At 45.6% G+C, this 19248-nt stretch overlaps 2 protein-coding genes across 4 annotated transcripts in view; one reads left to right on the top strand and one right to left on the bottom strand.

Annotated features, from left to right (window-relative positions):
• The window catches only part of FAM78B (family with sequence similarity 78 member B), a 310016-nt gene that overhangs the window by 218075 nt on the left and 72693 nt on the right, over nucleotides 1–19248 (bottom strand). For all 3 annotated transcript variants that reach the window (XR_012124877.1, XR_012124896.1, XR_012124909.1), the window contains one exon: nucleotides 9400–10283. The gene's annotated coding sequence lies outside the window, so the exon portion shown is untranslated. Of the gene's footprint in view, nucleotides 10284–19248 lie in introns of those variants that run through there.
• On the top strand, nucleotides 2246–19052 carry LOC108392592 (flavin-containing monooxygenase 5-like). The gene is made up of 8 exons (XM_037023980.2): nucleotides 2246–2498; nucleotides 4235–4423; nucleotides 4836–4998; nucleotides 8372–8514; nucleotides 9901–10100; nucleotides 15525–15874; nucleotides 17312–17384; nucleotides 18370–19052. Exons 1-8 carry the CDS (start codon nucleotides 2364–2366, stop codon nucleotides 18722–18724), a joined length of 1608 nt encoding a protein of 535 aa, XP_036879875.2. The 5' UTR covers nucleotides 2246–2363; the 3' UTR covers nucleotides 18725–19052.

Below are 19248 nucleotides of genomic sequence, written 5' to 3'. Positions count from 1 at the left end.
GAGTCTTGGCAAATCAGCCATCATAAAAGCTCACCTTGGTGGGTCATCCCAGTGTAGGAAAAAGCAAGGCACCCAGTGGTGCCCCTGGGAGACAAGCCTTCCGGAGCCCATCGCTTTGCCTGAGCGCCTGGAGACGCCAACAGTGAATCGGCTTTTCTTCTTCTTGCTACAGGTTAGTTTTATGACCTTTATTTCCTCGAAGACACTGGGGCTTGGTGGGATTTTTAAATTTTTGTTTTATGCCATATAATTTCATGATTTAAAAAAAGATCCTTGCGTTCCATATATGCAATCAAAAGAAAATGGCTAATTAGTATGGAATGTTCACAAGGGAAGGCAAAACAGAACAAAAAATTCATCGAAAGAGCAACTAATTACTGTTTCCAGCAGAGCAGAAGACAGGTAGGGTCCGCAGCAGATGCGTCTGTGCAGAGGGAGTTGGTCGCTGAGGTTCAATCTGGGTTTGTTTCAGATGAGGGGATAAATGGACCGAGGAGATCAGGCACTAGAGTTCAATGGAGCTGCTAGAGGAGCCGGGAGGTATAAATGACGAAGGACTCAGCACCTAGAATACGCTAGGCACAAATCTATGTGCTAACAGCTTCTTATTTCAACAGCCAAGGAATTCAAATACCCTGAATAAAAGTATTTGACTAGACATTTTTGACATCCGAAAGTTGGATTTTCAAACAAATGTGTCTATCCCAATGGAAACCTAATAGCTTTGGCATTTAAAAATGGACCCTAAGCATTTGGGTCTACTTTTCACATTAATAAATGCAATATTCTTTATCCATGCATTTCTGTGATTTCCTTTTCTTGTTAACGTAGATTCACCGGGGTGTTGGCTGACATTGCAATCCTGCTAAGTACTTGGAAAACCTATGGGTTAATTGGTACACTCAAGGGGGATTACTTAGGTCCTTGCTGTTGTCACTGGGTAAACTCACTGCTTATAGCCTCTGGATACATTTCAAGTAGTAGGAACGCATCAATGGTACAGGGTTACATTAATAAGCCTTAAGTTAAAAGAGTTTACCAAGGAACTCCAGATCAGAAAATCGCCTCATAGTATAATAGCTGCTCTAATCCATTATAATATTAACTTGTTATAATGCAGTACAGAATTCTGCTCGGTTCCTCCTCCAATTCAGAGTAGAGAGCAAAAGGTATAGGGAGAAAAACCGCCAGACTGTAAATTAAGGAGACATCTCATAAGGAAACCTTATTAGCCCATGGTTTGACAGAGTGCTGGAGGCTGAAATACCCTCGTAGGGTGGACAGGGTGCGAAGTGCCCTCAGAGGCACCCACAGGTGAGCAGCATTTCTGAGAACCTGTTGAAACTGTAGTGCCACCCAATCCCTTTGTTCCATTGGTTGGAGAAGGGCACTGCCTCCTCTGACCTCCTCCACTCATTCTCACACAGACACCGATGCCTAACACTTCCTCTCTGACCTCATTATACCCCTAAGCCCCTCAGGTGCCCCCTCACAGGGCTTCCCATTTTCTCTGTCCAGTGTGTGTCCATTTCTGACGCTCTGCTTGGAATTCTCTTTCAGATGGTCATGTGGCTTGGCCCCTCATTTCCTGCTTGAATGTCACCAGTGAACCCCCATCCTCGACCAGATTATATACAATGCTGGGTCCTGTATTCCCTAGAGGCCCTGCCCTGTTTCAGTTTTCTCCATAGCACGTTATCAGCATCTGGCTTATTACTTATTTACATGTTTAGTCTCTGCCTCATTAGAATGTCCTCAAAGAACTGTGCCTGTTTCCTGCTGTTTCTGCCCCATGAAAGTAGTGTCTGGCACATAGTAAGTTCCCAATGAATGTTTACTAGATGAATGTGCAGCAGAATATTAACCTCTGGTATGAAGCCTCTTGCTTCAAGGCATTGGCAAAAGTAGGGATTCTCTGGCCTAAATCAAAAGTTAACTTTGCAAAAGGACCCAAGCAGATAAAGTAGCAGAAAGAATGAAAAGTTTGGATAAAATATGCACATGGAGAAGTGTGTGTGTGTGTGTGTGTGTGTGTGTGTGTGTGTGTGTGTGTGTGTGTGTAAATGTATTCTTCCTAAAAGGAAGCTATCAAAAAAGAAATGTAGAAATAAAGTCCTATGGCCAAGAAAACTTTAGGGGGTCACATTTTTATTAAAACAATCTACTCTGCACTTGAACATGAGAAAGTCTTGAGCAAAGTAGGGGTTCTGTCACCCAGAGAGCTTCGAGCAGGACATGGCTTAAATACATTAGCTAGTAATTTTAGAAAAAACAAAAAATCCTGATGATCTTGCATTCTAGAAAAAGTTACACGGCAGTAAGAGTCTGATTTTACACTAGTAAGTCTCCTGATCGAGGACACAATGCCGGGAAAAAGAATCGCGGTGATCGGTGCTGGGGTCAGTGGATTGGGCGCCATTAAGATCTGCCTGGAGGAGGGACTGCAGCCCACCTGTTTTGAAGAAAGCGATGACATTGGAGGACTGTGGAGATATGAGGTGAGTTTGAGGAAATTTGCGCTTCCATACGTGTGATATGTTTTCCGTATCTGGGAAATGGAAATGCAAGGATCAAAACACTGACTTCCCCTTCATGTAGCAGCACAGTCATTACTTTCATCAGTGCCTCCACCTGTGCATTGACTACCCGCCCTTCCCTGCCCCAAGGACGATGTCCAGCCGGCCATGCTCCTTTGCAGAGGCGGGCCTCGTGAGCAGAATCGCATGCCGGCTCTGCGCTGTCCAGCTCCCTGAAGGTCATCCCAGCGCTGCCTGACGACTCTTGCTGCCGTTCCCAAAGCTGTCAGATCGAATGGACTTCCTGTCCTAATTTTTCTTCCCTTCTCAAGAGGATCTAACAATGTTAAAAACAGAACTCCTTTTATGAGATGCTTGTCCCTAGTTTCTGTGATTGCCTCTCTTTCCTTCTCTGCTTTTCCTTCTCAGTAATGCGACTCTGTTCTCAACCTGGTCTTTCACCTTGTTGAGAGTTCTTAGGATTCCTCCTTATCCCCTCTTGGCTTCAGCTTCACGTACATACTGGTACTTGATCTTAGAGCTTTACCATCAGCCTAATAATACATATGCATTCGTCATGGCAACTAACATAACTGTCCCACAGACACACATGCTGAAATCTCAAGAGCTTAGCGCAGTAACAGTTTCTGGTCTGTATCAAAGTCCGATGTGATCAAGCGGCCCTTCTCCATCGTACAATGATAGCCCTGGGCCACGTGGCCTCCGTGGGCGCCATGGGGGGGAGCAGAAGGAAGGTGGGAGCCACCCACCTGTTAACTGCCAGGGTCTCTCCCAGCGGTGTGGTGGCTGCCTGCCTTTGCTAACCTCTGGGACGTCTCACTGGCATCTTGTGGGCCTTTCCGGTCTTCTATTACCTGTGTGACCAATTCCCTGCATTACATTCCCTGCTTCAAATATTGAGAGTGGATCCCATGCCCCTGGCTGGACCCAGACTGAATCAGACATGCCTAGGAGAGCTGCTCCCAGCTCCCAGCCTGGCGCCCAGTACCTGTGTGTGCACCACCCCTGGTCTGATCACGCTGCATGCAATTGCTGATTTCCGGTGAAAGGTTTCTAAAGCATTTTATAGGCATTGTTTGGTCTCCACAACAAGTCTGTGAGGCAGGTGAGCACTTACTTATACGTGAAGAAATAGACTCAGAGAAATGATTTGATGTCCGTTTCCTCGTCCAAGCCATGCAATGATATCTCTCAAGGACCACATCAAAAAATCTAAAAAAAATTTCTATGAAACATAATAAACCTGTGCTGCTTTTGTTAGTAGAAGAAAATCACCAGTAAAAACGAAGGGGAAAGAGAAAGTGTAGTGCAATTATGCTCTCTGCTTTATCAGTCGCTGCAAACAGCCAGGCTTCCCAGGCACCCTCCGCCTGGGACCCCAGCCCTTCAAGTGCTGCAGGCAGAGCTGCCGCCCCGTCTTCCCCTTCCTACCATCACTCCCTGGTGGTCTGCATATACTTTTTGTTCATATCTTTTTCGTGTTCTTCCCACCTTCTTTCATGCCCAATGAAATTATTTGCTCTTTTAAATTACTGACCACGAGGTATCTTATCTCTTAGCGACATAATGGGAAAGCGATTACTTTATTTGAAGGGGTTCATCCCAGGAGCCTTGAAATTTGACTGGTGAAGGGCTTTACCCTGTGACTGTTACTCTTGCATTCTGAAAGGCAGCCAGAGTCCTTTTCTTCTTGGTAGGAGGACACTAAAGGTGGCAGGCCAAGTATCTATGAATCTGCCACCAGCAACACGTCAAAGGAGATGACAACATACAGCGACTACCCGTTCCCTGACCACTTCCCCAACTACTTGCACAACTCCAAAATCATGGAGTACCTCAGGATGTACGTCAGACACTTCCACCTTCTGAAGCACATCCGCTTTCTGGTGAGTGGGCAGAAAACCCTCAGCATCGTGGGGACCCTCCCTGGTAGGCACAACGGCCAGGCCGGAGCGGGGTGTGGCCGGGCATGCAGTCCGCCTAGGGGCCAGCTTCACATGCTCCTCCAGGGAAGTCAGCAGGCCTGCTGTCCTCACCTCCTTCAGGAGAGGAGTATGGTCGGTGGGCTGACATGCCATCCTGGGCCAGACCTGGTATTGCTTGGGAACAAAGCGGGCTATGTCCGTACTCAGAAAGGCCTGGTAGGTAAACTGGTTATCAAGGAACTCTTCCGTAAGACCCCAGAAGAGGGTGGCTGTGGCCAACCTAACTCACAGGAAGAAGCTACGAGTCCCCTGGGCAGGAGGGCAGGAGGGCAGGAGGGCACAGGCACCACGGGTGAGTCTGTCTCGTTTTCAGTCGAAGGTGAGCAGTGTGAGGAAGTGCTCCGACTTCTCGTGCACAGGACAGTGGCATGTGGTGGTGGAGGCCGGAGGGAGGCAGGAGCCCTACGTCTTTGATGGGGTCCTGGTGTGCACCGGTCTTTACAGCGAGCCCTTCCTGCCGCTCCAGGACTTCCCAGGTGTGTCGCCCTGAAGGCTAAGACACTGTGGTGTGTGGGCTTTTAACATTGCTGCTGTTATTTTTGCAGAAAATTTGTGACTATCGAAGTCATCTTATTTTCAAAACAAATGTTATTTTTATAAAGTGTTGGGGAGGAAGAAATTTCCTCTACCCTTCAAGGCTCTGCTAGGTGGTTTAAGAATCAAAATGAGATGAGACAGATTAACAGGAGAAAAAAAAAATCAAGTTTAATTATGTATGTACAGAGGCCCAATAATATATAATTGAGGCTAAAGCAATGATCAAAGCGGGCGGCTTTTATACACTTTAGGCAAACATAAATCTGTGAGGAATTGTCAGGACAAAGAAAACTCAGGTTTGGGAGCTTCAGTTAGTAAGGAATTCCAAACAGCATTTGGGTTGGTGCAGTTGATTAGTAAAAGTAACAGTTGTTGTTTATACAGCCATCTACACTCTAAACACCCTACCTCTGGTGAGAAGGCTGCCTTCTCTGCTCCAGAGCAGGGGGGGGTGTCTTTCTTTCACAGGGGAGATTCATTTCCTGGTTTCAAGATGATGGGGACAGAGGACAGAGAAGCCCTCCCACCTCTGCCATTTCTCCCATTGTTTAATTCAAAGTAATAGATAAGCCAAAGCGGCACATCTTGGGTGGCCTGCCCTGGGCCCCCACTGAAGTAGTGCACCCTGTTTCAAGGTCCATTCAGATAACACATAATGTCATAAAATTGAAAATAAATATCACTAATACCCTATCACCACCAGGTCTGAGCTATTTAAAAAAAAATGAGGCTACATTTTACCACAATTGGGAGATAAAATGTGAGAATTGTTTTGCGTTGATAATAGTATGGCATAAATAGTAAGACCAAAGCTACAGGAAGTATGTTAAGATTTAGCTTTATTCCTGAATGTGTATGTATATGCCTGGCATGATGAATATAAGTAGCTACATGCCAATGTCACTACACATCTTAGAAGAGACAGCAGGGCTATCATTTGCTATTTGGAAGCTTAAGCACCCTGAGTATAAATATTCATCTGCATGAGATCTTCCTGTTTTATCTCTAGAAACAGGACATATACTCAGTCTTCTCAAGGTTGGGGGGTACCTGAGGCTCCTCTGCAGTCCTCAGGAGATGCTAGCCTGCCTCCATGTCCACCACTGTGAGTGTCTGTTCCATGAAAGGGAAGAGAGAGAAGGTTAACACTGGTCCAGAGAGGTATATGGGCTCGGAGCTTAGTTCACTAGAGATTTCAATATGCCTGTATTCATTCATTCAACATGTCTTCAAGAAACACCTGTTGAGCAGCAGAGGCTCAAAGAGAAGCTCAAAAAGCAGAGAACAAAATAGGCAAAACCTCTATCCTCAAGCAGCATGCGTGGCAGTGGATGGAGACAGACACAGATGGAATGGACACTGGGGGGGTGGCTACTGTGCAGGGAAAGGGGAGGCGCCAAGGATGGGGTGGGACGCAAGATGACAGAAGGTGGCCAGGTAAGACTTGTGCGAGAAAGGGACACTTGAGCAAATACCCAGCAGGGTTGAGGAAGCAATACTGATGTCGCGGGACAGCATGTGGGCAGAAGAGCATGCCAACGGCCATGAGGAGGGCATGTGCCCAACAGCCCCTCTGTGACGGGCACAGAAGAAAGAGCAGAAGGAGGTGATGCCAGGCGGAGGGTCGGGCACAGGAGTGGCTCCAAGCACTTTGGCTGCTGTGCTGGAAATGGTTGGGGAAACGGGTGGTAAAGGTGGGAGCCTGCAGACCCTGGACAAGGCCCTTGGCCCGGTTCCGGTGGGGAACTAGGGGGGTCTGGACAGGGTGGTGGCAGTCGGAGTGTCACGAAGTACCCGGGCCCTGGATATAGCTTGAATGCAGAGACGACAGAATCTGCAGCCGCACCACACGGGCCATGTGACAGAGGCGTCAGGGACCCTCCGAGGCTGCCGGCCTGGGCCACGGGGTGGCCTCCCCTGAGGCAGGGAGGCTGTGGGAGAGCTGACCCCACTGGGTGAGGTAGCGACGGAGGGGGCCACCGGCGCCCAGGCCACAGAAGCGCTCACCGAAAATGGGAGAAGACAGGATGGGACGGAAGACATTCAAAGGGCATTCAGCTTATTTTTCAAATACTTCCTGTGCTGTAGGACCATTTCAGGGCATCCTGGCACCGTGCCTGCAAGCTGCGCAGAGCGATTTCCACTTACTCGTTTCGGATGCTGCTGGTAGTGAACAAACTGAGATTCAGCCTGGGGTACTTGGCCTCCAAGTCTCCTCCCACACTGGCCTGCACTGCAAAGGGTTCATTTCGGAACAGAAGAGAAACATTTTCTCCTGAGGAGAGGAGATCGAGGAAGGATGGACGGAAACAGCAGCTTTTTAGTTTTGAGGAGAGAACCTAAGATCTTTGCTGTTTCATAAAAGCAAGGAAAAGAAGGTTATCTGCAGGGAGAGAGAGGGTCTGCAGTGGGGCCGGGGCGGGGGGAGTGGCTGACACAGCTGCAAACGGAAGTTGGATTGACAATCGATCTGAACAAAGATGGAGTTTGGAAACAACTAGACACATGCCAGGCGTTCACTAGGTGATGACTGAGGAGCTGGGTCCAAAGGAAAGTGGAAATTTGGGGCAGATTCTGTAGGAAAAAGGAAGAAGGCAGGGACTGAGCCACACTACAGACCAGACAGGCTGCCAGTGTCACAGGAGGAGCACAGGAAGCCCCCCGGCGCAGACCCCAGTGTACTTTTTACAAAGTGGAAATCTGCAAAGTCAGCCAGTTTGTATGGCTCTGCCATACGGGGTCTCTAAGTCAGAGCTCATTTCTGGCAAAAATAAGGAGCCCTTACATCACATCAGCTTCAGATTCTGTGGGTGATGTGGGAACGTCTGCCCCCAGGAGGAAGGCAGAGATAATGGTGTGAGCAGCACGGTGTCCTGGGCCCAGGAAGAGCCGCAAAGAGACCAGACAGGGTGCAGCCTGGGCCGGCGAAGCAGACGGGACGTGGGTCTGGTAGCTGTAAATAATGCGGATGCAGGATAAGGAGACGGATCGCTTAAACAGGAGCCGGGCTCCTCTCTAAAGGCGTGGCAACGTACAAAGAAGTAAAGGGGAGGCAGAAATGAGATATCTGGGTTTCTTAGAAAGCTAGGAATTTGGGCAAAGAATTTATGGTCTAGAACAAAGCTGTAGGAGGATTCATTCTTTCTGAGGATGTCGGGCAGGCACAGACCACAGACCAGCAACAGTAGATCCGCAAATACGAGGTTTGAATAGAAGGGACTTCGAGTTCAGTAGTGAGCTTTAGAATATGCCAGCGGTTAAAGAAAATGAAATAATGACCACAGCTTGGGCAATTCTTATTCTTGCCAACAGGAATCCAGAGGTTCAAGGGCCAATATCTCCACAGCTGGGAATACAAGAACGCAGAGAAATTTCGGGGAAAGAAGACCATCGTGGTCGGCATTGGAAATTCTGGGGCTGACCTAGCGGTCGAGCTCAGTCACGCAGCTGCACAGGTTTGCTGCCTGAAATTCTCTTTCTGAGATGCAACCTGCCCACTGCCCTCCGAGGCGTGAGCATTGCATGAAGCATTGTATGAAATGTGTGTGGTGTGTACCCACACCCTGCTTCAGTCCTGGTTGTTAACTGACTCTTCACACCTGTTTTCTTGGTAGACATCATGGTAGTGCATTCCAATTAAAAAAAAAAGTGAGAATTGGGTAAAAACAGCCCCCTCCCCCTGTGCTATGGGTGGGATTGCAAATCGGTGCAGCCACTAAGGAAGGCAGTATGGAGGTGTCAAAAACAACGGGAAATAGAATTACCAGCCAACTCAGCAATTGCACTTTTGGGAATTTACCTGAAGAAAACATAGTCACTAATCCAGAAAGATATAGGCACCCCTATGTTTACCATAGCATGACCTACAATAGCCAAAATATGGCAGCAACCTAAATGTCCATCTATAAATGAATGGATAAAAAGGTATGGGACATGTACATGATGGATTATTACTCAACCATAAAAAAGAATGAAATCTTGCCATTTGTGACAACGTAGAAGGACCTAAAGGGCATTATACTTACTGAAATAAGTCAGAGAAAGACAAATACCATATGATTTCACTTATATGTGGAATCTAAAAACAAATCAAATGAACAAACAAGTAAAACAGAAATAAGCTCACAGACACAGAGAACAGACTGCTGGTTGCTGTAAGGGAGGAGATGGGGAGATTAATGAAACAGGTGAACAGGGAGGGGGGAATTGGGGATATGTCTGATTAAAAGTAAATTCATTAAATTTAAGAAGTAAATATTTCAAACTTTAGTGAATGACCAGAGTGTGGTAGAGGCTTCATTATCTCTGCCAAGACTTACAAAAATGACCATACCAGAAAACCATTTCTAAAATCCCTTTATTTTTCACTGACGTGGCTATTGACACCATCTCCCACCTTTGATTTCTGCCATACGTAGATATCTAGGGACAGATTAACTGGTGTTCTAGGTACTATAATACTGTGATCTGCAGATGGATGTGATCTTACGTGTCAATCTGCTGATCTCGCATCTCACTGCACCACTGCGTTCATCTGGAGTTTGGAACTTAACACACTGCGGGCATCCAACGCTGCTCTGGAGAAGGCTCAGAGGGAGAGTGGGTGGGCTTCAGAGGCCGGCGGGGGCAGAGGGCCGGGGCTATGAGCCGCAGGCAGATGTGTGAGTGAGCGAGTGCCCCTGTACCTGCTGGCACGCCTGTCTGAGAACACAGGGGCCCTCCATTCCTGCTCCTGAGCCACAGGAGACAGAGCTGAAAACCTGAGAGAAGGACCCTTTGAAGAGAAGCTGCTAGTTATACCGTGAGTGACCCATTTTTCACTTGCTCGCATTCTCTCCTAGGTGTTTCTGAGCACGAGGCGGGGCGCCTGGATCTGGAACCGGGTCTGGGATAATGGGATGCCGATGGACACAGTTCTCTTCACTCGCTTTAATTCTGTCCTCAACAAATTTTACCCTACGTTCTTGATCAACAGATGGGCAGAGAACAAGTTAAACACTCGGTTTAACCACAGCATTTATGGCTTGCTACCCCAACACAGGTATGTTCTAGCCTTTTTGCAAAGGAATTTTGCCTGTCTTCTGGAGTCAGCAGGTCAGACTTGGAACTCAGGGATCCAGCAGAGGTCATGCTTTACCACCTTGAAATAGGCTTCCACGACCATAGGCGAATGTTGGGCAGCCCTTCCTTCCTCCCGTTGCTTTGGGTCATTCTATTCACTCACCTTAGAGGAAAGAAAGTGCATTTCAAGATAAGGGGGCAGCTTTGGGTGTCCCTGCCCCTCACGTGTTCCAGCTACCATTCACTTCTTGTTTGGACTCTGAGACCTTCGGATGGTCAACGAGGAGCAGAAAGGATATTACATAATTTAAACCATTTTTCTGACCAAAAGAATCAGGAATCTGGGAGGATTCCAGCAATACGATGGGAGAGCTGGGGAGAGGAGAGGCCTCTGAAATGCAACACACGCTTTTTACCTTGAATAGAACTCTGAGTCCAGACAGCTGTGGTTTGAACCCCAGCTTCAGCACTTACCCGCTGTGCGGTAATGTCAGATTTACCTAACTGTGCCCCACTTTCCCAACGCAGAGGGTTGTTGTGAGCATTAAAGAGGGAGATACATGTGTCGCTGATGCTGGTACCCAGCACATAGTAAATCCCAACAAGCTTGTGTTGTTTTTGTTATATTATTAATTTTCTGACTATATTGAAAATATCCTTGTGGGGTTTTAATTTACGGAGGTGAAAGAGGGAAGACATGGAGAAGTGAATGCCATTGAAAGAGAAAGTTATTACTTCAATTTCCTGAGAAAAGGGGACTCGCCAAGCCATGTGGCCCCACGGCAGCCCCGGGTTTGGTGAGACGGGAGGAGCGAGGGGAAAGCGAGGCTGGAGCCTCTACCAGGCCTTCCCTGGGAGGCAAGGCAGGACAGGACAGAGTTCAGGACTGGCTGGTTCAAGTAATTCCAGCAGGCTCTGGGCTACAGAGTGGCCTCTGGTCGCCTATGCCCGACCCAGGGATGATGTACGACAGGGGAAATACTGGCTTGGTATGTCAGACCAAGGTAACTAGTTGGCTGGCTACAGACTCGGCCTGGGTGGTTTGTGTATGAGAGACATGCTCCTGGCAGAGCCCTTGCCTGGCTCTGAGAACCGGCCACCCTGGGAGGGGCAGGTGAAGAAGGGCAGCTATTGAGAACGCTGAGGAGGAAAGATTGGTGCTCAGGGCAGGGAAACGGGGAGAGGGTGGAGGATCCCAAGAGGGAATGATCAGCGGTGTTGGGGACAGTGAGCCCACAGGGACCCAGACCCCTCCTGTGTGCCCCTCCTCACAGGCGGCAAGCAGGTGAGCTGGGAGAGTGAACCTATCCACTCCTGTGCCCCAGACTCAAAAAAGGCAAGACTTACTAGGAAGTTCGCTGCAAATACGTAAAGGTTACCCAACTGTGGTACACAAAACATGTTTTGTCTGCATCTGAAATGTACAGTGGTCTGCTCTGGGAATTGAACCACAAGAAATACATAATGGAACCAGAAAAATCCCCTCAACAAGACAATGAAAATGATGGAGGTGGGCTGAAGGTCTGCCACCTGAAGACCCAGCAGAAATCTGCAAGGATAATAGGCATGAGGAAAGGGGAAACGCGGGTCTCACTGAGTCCTTGAGTACAAACTAGGAAGAAATACCCATGAAGTGGAAAAGAGGAAAAGTGGGATAAATATAAACATACATTATATGATTAATATAAATATGTATAAAATAGAATAAAATTTTGCTTGAAACTGTTAGGAAAGTAAAATGACTTTCCCTTTAGTGAGAATGTATTCACCCAAGTACAAAGAATATACAGGCAGACCTCATTTTATTGTGCTTCATTGTGTTTCAAAGATGTAGCAATTTATACAAATTGAAGGTCTGTGGCAACCCTGTGCTGAGCAATCCATCAGGGCCCTTTTCCCAAGAGCATTTGCACACTTCAGGCCTCTGTGCTGCATTTTGGTGATTCTCACAATATTTCAAACTTTTCACTGTTACTGCATTTGCTATGGTGATCTGTGATCAGTGATCTTTGATGGTACTATTGAAATTATTTTGCGTTACCATGAACTGCACCCATATAAGATGCAGACTTAATCTGTAAATGCGTGCACCCTGACCCCTCCACCAATCGCCCTCTCCTCGGGCCTCGCTATTCCCCAAGACACAATATTGAAATTGGGCCAGTTACGAACCCTACAAAGGCCTCTAACTGGTTAAGAAAAGGAAGAGCTGCATGTCTCTCACTTTAATTCAAAAGCTAGAAATGAGTTTAGTGAGGAACGCATGTAGAAAACCAAGACAGGCCGAAAGCCAGGCCTCTTGCACCAAATAATTAGCCAGTGTGAATGCAAAGGACAAGTCCTGAAGGAAATTAAAAGTGCTCCTGCAGTAAACACACAGTTGATAAGGAAGCGAAACAGCCTTATTCCTGATACGGAGACAGTTTTAGTGGTCTGGATAAAGATCAGGTCAGCCACAGCATTCCCTTAAGCCAAAGCCTCGTCCAGAGCAAGGCCCTAACTCTTCGATTCTGGGAAGGCTGAGAGAGGGGAGGAGGCTGCAGAGGAAAAGTCTGAAGCTACCAGAGGTTGGTTCCTGAGGTTCAAGGAGGAAAGCTGTCTCCATAACAGAAAAGTGGAGGTGAAGCCGCAGGTGCTGATGGGGAAGCCGCAGCAAGTTACCTGGAAGATGTAGCTCTAATCATTAATGAAAGTAGTTATGTTAAACAACAGATTTTCAATATAGACAAAAGAGCCTTATATCCGAAGAAGATGCCATCTAGGACTTTTCATGTCTAGAGAGAAGTCGGTGCCTGGCTTCAAAGCCTCAAAGGACAGACTCACGCTCTTGTTCTGGGCTAATGTAGCTGGTGAGCTTAGTTGAAGCCAGTGTTCATTCACCATTCTGGAAATCCTAAAGTCCTTCAGAATTATGCTAAATCTACTGTGCCTGTGCTCTGGGAACAGATCAAAGCCTGGTGATAACATATCTCTTTACAACATGGTTTGCTGAGTATTTTCAGCCTACAGTTGACACCTACCGCTCTTAGAAAAGAAGATTCTTTTCAAAACATTACTGCTCGTTGACAATGCACCTGACCACCCAGGGGCTCTGATGGAGATGGACAATGGGATTAGTGCTGCTTTCATGCCTGCTGACACAACAGCCGTTCTGCACCCCATGGATGAAGGAGTCACTTAGACTCTCAAGTCTTATTGTTTAAGGAATGCATTTTGTAAGACTACACCTGCCATAGATAGTGATTCCTCTGATGGAGCTGGGAAAGTAAATTAAAAAGCTTCTGGAAAGGACTCATCATTTTAGGTGCCATTGTGAACATTCATGATTCACGGGAAGAGGTCAAAATATTAACATTAACAAGTGTTTGGCAGAGATTGACTCTGACCCTCAGGGATGACTTTGAGGGGCGCAAGGCTTCAGGGGAGGAAGTGACTGCGGATGTGGAGAGCTAGACTCAGACCCACGGCCTGGAGATGGGGCCGAACTGCTGACATCTCGTGACCAGACTTGCACAGAGGAGGAGGTCTTATGGGTGAACAAAGAAAGTGGATTCTTGAGCTGGAATCTACTCTGGTGAAGGAGCTATAAAGATTGTTGAAATGACAACAAAGGACTTAGAACATTCCATAAACTTAGCAGCAGGGTTTGAGAGGGCTGACTCCAATTTTGAATGAAGTTCTGCTGTGGGTAAAATGCTGTCAGATAGCATCACATACTACAGAGAAATCACTCATGAAGAGGAGAGTCACTCGATGCAGCAAATCTCACTGCTGTCTTAAGAAATTGCCGCAGCCACCCCAGCCTTCAGCAACCACACCCTAACCAGACAACAACCATCAACATCAAGGCAGGACCCTCCACCAGCAAAAAGATTAATGACTCACTGAAAGCTCAGATTATATTCAGCAATTTTAGCAATACGTATTTTTTAATTAAGGTATGTACATTGTCTCTGTAGACATAATGCTATTACACACTTAACAGACTACAGTATAGTGTAAACATAACTTTTATGTGCACTGGGACACCAAAACATTCACTTTAGTCACTTTATTGAGATATTCACTTTATTGCAGTGGTCTGGAACCAAGCCCACAATATCTCCAAAGCATGCCTGGAAATACACTTCACTTACAATATTTTATTGGAATCATGACTGCTAAAGCCATTTTGTCTTCACTGATAAAAAATATATATTTAGTTAAGATCATTGGACCTGCCAACACCCATCTAGTCTTATCACAAACCTATAGTGCCTACCTTCCATATAACCTTAGGGTAATTTTGTATTTTTCCTCTCTTTTTTTTTATGTTGGGAAAATGTAATCCCTATCCACCTGTCTTTTGTGAGGTATAAATGGGAAAATGGATAAAACTGAGTATCTGTACAGCCTGGATAAACTTAGCAAGTATTTCTGAGTTCCTAATACATGGTCAAGTAGGGTCTGGGTGTGGGGAATGGAATGGTGATGATGCCTGATAGAGTCCTAGCTCCTGCTGGCCTCCTTCGTAGTAGGACAGAGACCAACAAGTCAAGGTCTAATGCAATGGTCGTGAAGTAACTCTGCAATGAAAAAACGTTAAGCAGGGCTGGGAGAGAAATCTTTTAGAGGGGGTGGCTGTGGAAGGCTTATACGATGGGAGAAGATGGACTGGGATCTGAGAGAATGACATTCTAGATAGAAGGAACGGTTCAAACGCAGGAATGAGCACAATTTATCCAAGGAAGGGCAGTGAGCCCAGTGTAGCTAGAGTCCTGGGGAAGGGGGAAGTGGTAGGAACTAAGTCCAGAGAGGGCGGGGCAGGGGTAGATCACATACTGGTTTTAGGACTAGGGCATGGTAATAACTTTGAATTTTATTTTTAGTGAAATAGAAACCCATGGGGGTAATAGTTTTACATTTTAGAAGTCATCACTGAAGTGGCTGAGTGGGGGAGAAATTGGAGAGAGTTCAGTATGGAAGCAGGAAGACTGAATGGTGTTAAAATTAAATAATGTTGGTAACATTTATAAAAATGGTATGTGGGTTCTCAAAATGGAAATCAGAACATGACCTAATTTTCCTGGTCCAATACAAATACTTCAAACCAATTGCTTCTAAAAATCTCTCCCCCAAAAATTGTTTGAAAGGAATATCAATGCCTCACTTGTGTGAAAACTTAACACATTTCCAAATCTTTTCTTTGTGTATAAAAAGCATCAAATCAATATTTGCATTCTGATAAATACAGAATGTTTGTTCAGTAAGTAAATCAGAAAAGGTATTGAGGAAAAGAAATATTTTATAAAACAAAAACATAGGTCTTTCATTTTTTAGCTCAACCGAGAAGTATTTTCTTAGCTCAACTGCTTTCCAAACAGACATAGACTGATTTTCCTGGATTTCCATTTTTATTCTACAGATTTCTGAGCCATCAAGCTACTTTCAGCGATGATCTACCCAACCACATAATTTCTGGAAAAGTTCTGATAAAACCGAATGTGAGAGAGTTTACAGAGACATCTGCCATCTTCGAAGATGGCACAGAAGAGGACATTGATGTAATTATCTTTGCCACTGGATATGCTTTCTCTTTCCCCTTTTTGGAAAATAACTCAACGGTTCTGGACAGCCAGCTCTCCATGTTTAAGTTTGTCTTCCCTCCTCGGCTAGAGAAACCAACGCTAGCCTTCATTGGCATCCTCCAGCCGGTGGGAGCCACCATGCCCACATCAGAACTCCAGAGCCGGTGGGCTGCACGTGTATTCAAGGGTATGTGCTGACCTCGTGCACACTTAGAACAGATGCAGACAGTTATCAGAGGCACTGCCAAGGCCTCCAGCTGCAAAACATACTTGAAATCACCTTCACTGGTATCTGAGCTTTTGCCACTTGAGATTCGTTACTTCAGTGTTTGACAGTTATTTAATCTTTAGGATTCCTTATTAAAATGAAGGTTAAAGAACTACTACCTTGAACTATCAATAAATGACATCTTATTGGCAAATAATTTTCTAGAGCTCTTCAGGGAGGTGCACAGGATAGAAGTGAGGGGGGTAGAAGAGGGGTCTCTACCTAAAGCATAGCTGGAAAATGAGTCACCCCACTTCCCAGCGCTGCAAGGCTCATTCTGTAAGGAACATAACTAAAGGAAGCATTGTTTTTGTCTCTCTCGCAAGTTTGAAATATAAAGAGGACAAGCAGAGTCACAATGATGACTTCTGAACTATGTGAAGTATAAGAATTATGGCAGAGCCACAGAGGAACTGGAATCGTACCACAGCACAATTAAAAGAGCTTTGTAATGAAACAAGCCCAGAATTGAAAGCCAGCTCCTTCACGTAGTGGATTCATGATCTTGACAGGTCACTTGACCTCCACCATTTCCTCATTTATGGGAAGTGGGAATTCTTACATGCATTTCGTAGGGTGGAAAGAATTAACAATAAGTCCTTTGGCTTTTGTGGGCATCCAATAAATACTGAATGAACGAATGAAGATCAGCCACTGTTGTAATCATTTTATTCTTTACCATAGCATTACTTTTAATGTTGGGAATAAAACTGATGAAGACAGATTCAAAGCCTAACTTTATGAAATGATGCCAATCACACTGTAATCATTCTGCTTACTTGTTTGCTTCTCATTTTAAAAGTTTCCCCTATTTTTCTGGAACATTCTGTGCTTCTCAAACTGTAGGCTGTCACCCATGAAAGAAATGCAAGGAGAGTTGTAGGAAGGTGCCCTTCCATGAGTTAGGATGGAAAATTAGGACTACATCTCTGTCCAACAAAACCAGTCAGTAGACATGAGTCACGGTTAGTAGCTACAATATCTACCTGTCAACGAAGTCATAACATAAAGGTAAAAGGGTAACTGACTAAAGGAAAGTGAAAGTGAATACTCGGGTAACGGGATGACACACATGCTACTTCGTGTCTTGTGGGTTGGATGTGACTCCCTTTCATCCTTCCTTGTGGGGTTTGAGGTCTGCAAGTCAAAGTGTGAACTCCTGAAAGGACGTACCTTTGCATTCGTGTGGCACGTGCATGTGGTAAAGCACGGTCGGGTGGAGGGCATTCCAGAGCAACTCTGCACCCACCTCCCCCATACCTGGGCGACCTCACCCATGCTGGCCTCCACCACACTGACCCCAGGGGATCAACTTCAATAAGAAAGCCAGGTTCAAATTTGGAATTTCTTTCCTAGGATTGACCAAATTGCCTTCAGTGAGTGACATGATGGCTGACATAAGAAAGAAGAGAAAAAAAACTGAAAAAGAGTAAGAAACTTGCTTCTTGGGGAAAGTCATTTGAAAGTGTTTAGCTGGAGCTGTTTGCCTATCAAGTAGTCATACATTTTTCTCATCAAAGAATCTGAGTCTAGCTGCCTAAATGAGACCTCACATTATTAACCTTTTTATTTCTTCTCAACCAAGCATAATATCATGTATGGAATGTTTATGGGTGGAATCGATACAGAATGGCCCAGCATGTGAAATGTAAGGTGAAATGGATGATTGTCTCATTCTTTCAAGGAGTAGGTACGTAAGTCATTGTGAGAAGTGAGCTGGCAAATCATTTACAGAATCCGATTAAAATTCTGACACGAGGTCAAAAGTTTGTAGGTTGTACCAAATCTCCTTGGAATATGACTCTCAACTATTGGGGCTGGGAATGTAACTTACTTCTACTCAACAAAAATCTACTGAGAATCTGCGATATGAGTGCCACAGCCTGTTCTCTGAGATCATGTCTTTATCCTAAGAATAGTTAGTTATCCAGTAACTTTGTTTAAGAACATGGGCCAGGAATTGCATTTCAGCAATATGTAAAATTGAATTAATGTCACACATACCTGATACCTGGCCTGTGTAATTCATATATCATATGCCTCACCACTTATTTACCAAAATGAGAATATATCCCAAATGAGAACCAAATGATTGGCCAAAGTACAGAATTTGGAAAATGAATATCATTAATAAGACAAAAATCTTCCAAAAACTACCTATTACTGTCCAAGCCCCTTGGAAAGATTTGAGGGTGAAAAATACACTGCATGGACATTTTGTTAGAAACCACCGAAAACAAGAAAGCTCATTTCATCTCTGGCTTTCTGGAGAAATCCTCAATAGCTATTAATTCTTTTCACCATGGATTATCCCCTCATACAAGGTCCACCAGCGTTTAAAGGAAACTGTGGTTGGAGGCGTGGAGCTTGTCATCAGCCTCGAGGTTTCTGATGTTTTTCCCTTCTGGTTTCAGACTCCTGAACAGTCCTCGTGTTAGGCGCAGAGTGCAGTACGTGGACTACATGGACGAGATCGCCTCGGAAATAGGAGTGAAGCCCAACCTGTTCTCCCTGTTCCTGTGGGACCCGAAGCTGGCGGTGGAAATTTTCTTTGGACCGTGCACCCCGTACCAGTACCGCCTACAGGGGCCAGGGAGGTGGGCAGGTGCGCGGGAAGCCATCCTGACCCAGCGAGAGCGGATCGTCAAGCCTCTGAGGACTCGCGCCCTCGCCGGCAGGCAGCCTCCGGACGCCGTGCCCCTCTGGCTTAAAAGTGTCTGTGCAGCCCTGTTCCTCTTCGCTCTCGCTTCAGTTATTATTAGAGGGTAACCCTCCTACGATCATTACCTACTACAGGCGAACAGTGACAAACCTGATTGCGGAGCGGCCATGTGCACATGTCTATCAGTTCAGACTAGACCTAGTGCAGCAAATTACCTAGTAAGTCCAACGTTTTCTCATGCATGAGTATTTTGGAAAAATTAAGAGATTTTTTCAACAGATTTCAAATGAAGTGGTTCGTATGAAATTTTGCTTTACAAGTACAGATTCGATTTCTATCATATGACAACTGTTTTCAGTTGCACCAAGTTCTCCTTGGGAAAACTCCCTTTATAAGAAGCACACAACAATTTGTCAGCTACTTATAATTGGCAAGATTTTGGTTTTGCTCGTAAAGCACAGGCTAGGAAAAAGTATCTCTTCAAATGATTCAGAAAAGTTAACAGTGAATAAATGTCTTCATCTGAAACCCTTTCTACTAGAGCCACATTCTATAGAATCATGGATACTGAGGTAATGGGTCGTTTCAGGTATTATGAGGGGTATTTCTGGGTGTGAAGGATGCCATGGAG

The sequence above is a fragment of the Manis javanica genome, chromosome 14 (genome assembly GCF_040802235.1).
Source record: "Manis javanica isolate MJ-LG chromosome 14, MJ_LKY, whole genome shotgun sequence".
Lineage (NCBI taxonomy): Eukaryota > Metazoa > Chordata > Mammalia > Pholidota > Manidae > Manis > Manis javanica.
This window is presented reverse-complemented; position numbering and strand designations above follow the sequence as displayed.

Bases quoted from the DNA above. Each gene is read 5' to 3' on its own strand.
- LOC108392592 (XM_037023980.2), top strand. From the start codon at position 2,364: ATGCCGGGAAAAAGAATCGCGGTGATCGGTGCTGGGGTCAGTGGATTG. The intron at 2,499-4,234 runs GTGAGTTTGAGG...TCTTCTTGGTAG, and splicing joins GAGGACTGTGGAGATATGAG to GAGGACACTAAAGGTGGCAG. The intron at 15,875-17,311 runs GTATGTGCTGAC...TTTCTTTCCTAG, and splicing joins GGCTGCACGTGTATTCAAGG to GATTGACCAAATTGCCTTCA.